Source organism: Raphanus sativus, unplaced genomic scaffold (genome assembly GCF_000801105.2).
Source record: "Raphanus sativus cultivar WK10039 unplaced genomic scaffold, ASM80110v3 Scaffold0910, whole genome shotgun sequence".
NCBI lineage: Eukaryota > Viridiplantae > Streptophyta > Magnoliopsida > Brassicales > Brassicaceae > Raphanus > Raphanus sativus.
The window spans coordinates 7674-14409 of record NW_026616224.1 but is presented as its reverse complement, the minus strand read 5'-3'; the positions used below and the strand labels follow the sequence as shown (position 1 = coordinate 14409).

The 6736-nt window shown below is 27.0% G+C and overlaps 1 protein-coding gene across 1 annotated transcript; it reads left to right on the top strand.

Annotated features, from left to right (window-relative positions):
• The first annotated feature begins 2681 nt into the window (after positions 1-2681).
• On the top strand, positions 2682-3176 carry LOC130503294 (S-protein homolog 2-like). Its single transcript, XM_056997973.1, has one exon. The coding sequence runs from the start codon at positions 2682-2684 to the stop codon at positions 3174-3176; it is 495 nt and encodes a 164-aa protein (XP_056853953.1).
• The last annotated feature ends 3560 nt before the right edge of the window (positions 3177-6736 follow it).

The window sequence follows — 6736 nt, the reverse complement described above, 5'->3', positions numbered from 1 at the left end:
AAAATTGGAAATTTGCATGATTTTTTCCGTGTATTTTTGTTCAACAATTTCGAATATAAGTAAATATTGGATTTATTAAGCCAAAATTGCTAAGTTTAACCATATTAATATGTAATATTAATTTTATTACTTTGCTATTATTATGTTGTTGATTGTACTTAGGTCAAAAAGCCAATATTAAAATATTGAATTTAAAGGTAATCCACATTCTATGGAAGTGAATTTTTTAAAATATATTGTATTTAAATAATTATAAATAATATACACTTTTATTAATATTTAAAAAAAATGATTAGAGGTGGGAATTCGAGTACCGTTTGGTTCAAATCCTTGCAGGTTTGGTTTGGTTTGGTTTGGAGTTGCGTTATTGTTTCGGGTTTGGGTTTATATAACCTATCTATTTTTTTCCGAAAATTAAATTTATATATTCTTAAATTTTTCACATATAAAAATAAAATAATATGTAACATATAAATTTTAATAATGTATGCCAGAATACTTAAACTTAACATAAAAACCTGTTTAGCCTAAATATTTTGATAAGAAATAAATAGATAATTTAAGTATTTTAGGTGTTTTAAATATCTTTTAGCTATTTTAAACATGTACTTGTAACTATTTTGTATATATTTCAAAGTATTTTAAGCAACTTAGAAAAATCTTATATATTTTGTATATTAATTTAGATATTAAATTTAAATAATTAATATATTTAAGTATATAAATCTGGTTTAGATATATTCAGATACCCCGAAATTTTGATTGGACTGGTTGGACTTTTAATTATATAAAATTTTATTATATTTAATATTTAAATATATATATATACACGTATATATAAACGCCCAACACGTACCCTCTTTCTAAATATTTTAAATTTTTCGTTTCTGCACTTTCTCACGTTTCCGCTTCTGCGTCTCCGCTTCCGATTTCATGCAGCATAGAAGATAACTGTGAACAAACGACTGTTTTGGATAAGAAGTATCGTCAACTTGATTAGACTTTTTAGAAATAGATTGTTATGATGGTGAAATATAAATTTATTGTTGACCAAGTTATAGAATAAGCAGCTTCGTAAGAATCATCGCAAATGTTTGGAATGAAGATTTTTTTTAAGATGAGGTGTCAGGCAGAGGGGTATTGACGTGGCAAGCTCTTGTGAATCTTCATCAACTATTATATTTTAGATTAGATTCATTAATTGAATCCATCTGGTATTATTTTTAGGGCTGGGCATTTTATCCGTTAAATTCGATTTGATTGGTTATCCGTTACTATTCGATCCAAAAATTTTGGATATCTGCAAGCTTTCGAAACAAAGCAAATACTAAAATTTAATATCCGTTAAAATCGAAGTAAATCACAAATATTTATATTTTGGGAAGCGAATATCTGATCCGATCTGTCGATATATAAATACATGTATATCTTGATTACGCCTAGGCAAATTATCCGGATCCGAAAATCCGAACCGGTAATTACCCGAAAAATCGGATCTTGGATCGGGTTCGGTTCTAGAAAAATATCCGGACGGATGAGGTTTAAAAATTGGTCGGGTACCGGATCGGTTCCGAGTATATCCGGGATCCGTACGGGTATCCGAGAAATCCGAGATCCGTATGAGTATCCGAAAAATCCGAGATCCGTACGGGTATCCGAGATGTAAAATTTAATATGCATCACTAGTGAATCGAACCATGAACCTCATCTTACACTTACCACATCACGTGACACTACACCAATGCATCATATAGTGTTTATATATGTATTTTAAAGTTTATATCTATATATATATAATAAATTTATAAATATTAATCGGATCCGTTAATTTTTTGGTTACTTCGGATATAACCGGATCCGAACCGGATCCGACAGGTATCGAACCGTATCCGAACCGAAATTTTAAATTATCCGATCGGTACCATTTTCACTAGTTCCAAAATATCCGAAATCCGAAACATCCGACCCGGATCCGAACAGGTAATCCGAATGCCCAAGCCTAATCTTGATTATATTTAAAGTTTTAAATGTATAAAATTATATAATTATTATTCTAACATATGATTTGAGCGATTATATTCACATTATTACTTATATAAAAGTATTAAATAAAAGGAAGAGAAAACATTTATGACAATTGTAATTTTTTTCTTAAGATTATTTGTATTAATCAAAAAAAATACGATATCCATATGTATTCGTAAATATCCGTAAATATCTATTTATTTTCCGGATATCCATTTTTCTGAATATCTGTATTTTTCCGAAGCAAAACAAATCGAAAAATTAGATATCCGTAACATTCAAAGCAAATTACAAATACTTACAAAAATCCGGATATCCGATATGTGCTCAGGCTTAACTATTTTAGCGAGTTTGATATTCATGATTCACAGAATAAATGTTGTTCTGTAAACTAAGTATGAAATAAAAATATGAAATGATCAAAATCAGTCAATCTAAAACGTCACTATAGTTAAGGTTCCTTGTCTTCTAAGTTTGACCATAGACTGATTTTTTGACCATATACATGAATTTAAGTGTAAAAAGGAATATTCAGATAAGATATTAACGGAAAGAAAGTATAAAGAATCGTCGCCACTGCATTACGTTACACTACTGTGTATATATATAACTCATTCAACAAGTACAAACAACGTCACTATCTCATATACCACAAAATGGTCATTCCAAAACGCTACCCATCACTATTAACATTGATTATCCTCATAGCTACAGATCTATCACACGCCGAGACAATAAACAACATTCATGTTGTAAACGGTTCATCATTATCATCAACAAAAGATGAGTTTATTCCTATGGAAAAAATTACTGTAGAAATCATCAACGATATTGGTGGTACGGTAACATTACATTATCATTGTAAATCAAAGGACGATGATTTGGGTGACAGAAGTTTGCAACCGGGTGGGTCGTGGTCGTTTAGTTTTAAGCCTCAAATATTCGGAAGGTCACTGTTTTTCTGTTCTTTTGCGTTGCCAAACGGAATGTATTATTTTGACATATATAGATACCACCGAGAGAGTAGCGGCGATGACTGGTGCCAACAGTGCATGTGGAAGATTAGACAAACCGGACCTTGTAGGTTTAACCGTAGAACTAAGAAGTTTGATATTTGTTTTCCATGGAATAAAAATAAGTCCTTGTATTGACAAATACATGGCCAATATGAATGTAGTGTTTGCCTTTTCTATGGCTCATGAGATTCAAAACATATATAATAAAAAGATCAGACCAATATTTATGTCATCTCAATTTTTTTATAAGTTTATATGTTTTAAATCTACTATGACTCGGTACAAGAGAAAGCCTTGATCTCAATAGTATATGGTTTTTGTATATGCAATGCGGCTTTTGATTTAGTCACCATTATAGAGTCTAAACCCGAAAACCATCAATTCTATTAAAATAAAATTATTGTTAACTTCTATCCTTATCACTATCTGGAATATTACATATTTAAACCACTTATAGGTGGGTTAGTGGTAGGACGGATTTCGGGTTGAAGGTGAGATTCCCAATACTCTCGGGTTCGAATCTCCGCAGCTGCAAATACCTTTAAATGGCCACACGGATATGAGTTCATTGCGTATATAGGACTCATTTGAATATCCGGGAGAGGATCTATCCGTGGGATGCATCTCCCATCCGGGAGTTAGGCTTGGTTCCATTAGTGGTCCGGGTTTAACATTTTTCTTTATCAAAAAAAAAATTACATATTTTATCATTGGACCTATTTAAAATATACTAACTATCTTTAAAAATTAATAATATAAATATATTGTAACCTATTTTCCTCCCTTAACTTCCTATTTTCTCTGACATGCACGTCTTATTATTTAGCCAAAATATAAAATTGCAAAACCATTCATTTTCTGCAGAAAATAACATGTAAACTAGAATTTGATCTGCGTAACCGCGCGGATGTTTGTTTTCAAAATATACATAATATTTCTTTTTGAATATAAATGGTTTAATTTTTAACGTTAATCATCTATTTATATGATTATATAACTATTTCATATACAATAATTTTATAATTTACATGTTATAATTAGTTAATTGTTTAAAATCGTATGAATTTGTCACTTCTCATTATATATTTATCGTATTGTATTTTCATTTAGTTATTAAGCAAGTAATATATTCATGAGAAAATATATTTGAAAATTATTTTGTATTTAGGTTTTGGTAAATTCGGACCCGTACTTCAAAATTGGATTTTCTTTTACCAATATTTTTATGCTTATTCATTTTAGACAATATATAATTGTATATAAAAAAATCTAAGATATGTTAATTTTTAGATATGTATTATATAGTTTGCTAATTTTAAATTGTTCTGTCATCATATTATATTTTTAAAAATCAATAGTTTATATTTATGGAAATAAAATTTATGAATTGAATATAATTTTATCATATTTATTTTAATATAATAGTTGTAGTTTAACATGATGATTATGACTATAAAGTAGATAAAATAGGATATCATTTAATTGTTTCATTAAAATATTTTTACACAGATTTATTAGATTTTTAAAATATATATATAAATATATATTTAGATTTAAAATGGAAAGATATCATGATTAAAGTAGTTACAAAGATTTTATATTATTAGCTTTAATGAAATACATGTTAATTTTATACATGTATATTCAAAATGAAAAGATATCAAAAGATATTGTGATTAAAGTATTTTAAAGTTTATATTTAATATTAGTCTTAGTAAATACAATTAATAAACTTTCTAATGATGGTCCAAATTAAAAAATCACACATGAAAGAAGTCATGACTTCTGTTTTAATATAATAGATAGATGACACGACGAAATTTTTTTATTTATGTAAAGTCGGCCCGTTACTATTTTACTAAGAGTATACAAATACGATACTATAATATATTCTATCAAACATTTACACGATTTGTTGATAAAAATTATGTCTAATTATATATTTTTATTTATTAAAAAACTATTACATCAAATTAAATTAATATTACATAAATTTGATTACAAAAAATCAAATATAAAAATTAAAATTTCAAAAATATAAAAACAAAATATACCTGCCTTTTGAAAGGCGTATCAGAATCTAGTTAGCATTATTTTAAACATATACTAAAATATAAGAAATGAATTGCGACCTGTGACCAAACATATACTATGAATATAGGAAATATAATTTTTTTAAAGAAATTTGGATTTTCTAATAAAGAATTAGATCTTAACATGCGCGACCGTGTATGTATTTTTTTTTCATTTATTTATATGTATAAATTGCAAAACATTTAGTTTTTACATAATTAGTTATCTATTCTATTAAAATTTAAATATAAAATAATAATTATCTATTTGAATGGTTTCTTACAGATTTTCATTCTGTTTAAACTAATTGTAACCATTTTATTTATTTATTTTTCTAATTAATTAGACAGTATTTATTACAAAGTATGAAATAGGACTTACCTATTTAAAAAGTTTTATTATCTGTCTCTTTTCACTCTTCTTAACAACTTTATTAATTGTATTTACTATGATAATTCAACACCAATTATTTTAAATGTTAACCATAACAATTTCACAGGTTTTAAAGAATATTTATGACAAAAATTTAAACCGGTTAATAATAAGTTTTTTTTTATTTTCTTAAAAAATCAGTTACACATATGCATCAGAGTACCCACTCGAATACGAATCGAATTTTTCTTTGACATTAAGTTTTTTGGGGTTTAAAATTAAACTCCATTCAGATATTTGAATTTTTTGGACGGGATTCGAATCGGATCTTTCCGGATCAATAGGTTCGTATGAAACTAATATCCAAATAATCCACATGTTTAGAACTGTCATCAAATAATTTATAAAGGAAATAAGAAAAGTAAAAAGCAAAACCGATCAAGCTCTAGTATATATTATAATATAAAACTTTTCAAATGTGTATTCACAGGTCACAACAATGTTAGATTACTTGTTTGTTATCTAATTAATTTCTCAAACCGTCACTTATATTTGTAGCTTTTTATCTTATATTAATATTTTGGCCCGTGCGATGCACATGCATTGTCATTACCATAATGAATCCACATATAATTACTACATGCTTATAATATTATACAAAATTAATTATATAAATTTTAAAACTGAAATTTAAAACTGCAGAGCAAAATTGAATTTTTTATCATTTATTTATATGTAACTGAATATATATAAAGTTAACATTTAAGATGAGGATAAGATTAAATTTAGGAAATTAGGTTCTTTGGAGTTGCAGAAATATTGGGGAAGATCAAAATGAAGTTTTTTTTTCTGAGACTTCACGTTCTCTCCTTCTTGTATTGTTTATTTTCTTTTATCCATGATCATTACAGTATTAATGGCTTTTTTTCAATAGTATAATGCTTATTTCCATGTTTTATATTCTTTTATCCATAGATATTTCAAACCTAGGAAAGTTGGGAAAGCAATGTATGATTCTCGAAATGTTAAGACATCACGTATCAAGTATAATAGGTCTTTTCTGGTTATGGTGAGAAGCACAACATAATGGAAAGATAAAATAAATATATAAATGGTGATGACTCAATATCAAAGTATGGGGAGAGAGAACAAAATATCTTAAAAGAACAATGAAAAATAAATACAATATTGAACGCTGAAATTATTAATCTTAAAATCATCAAATCAAATGTCTAAATGCAAAGTTATAA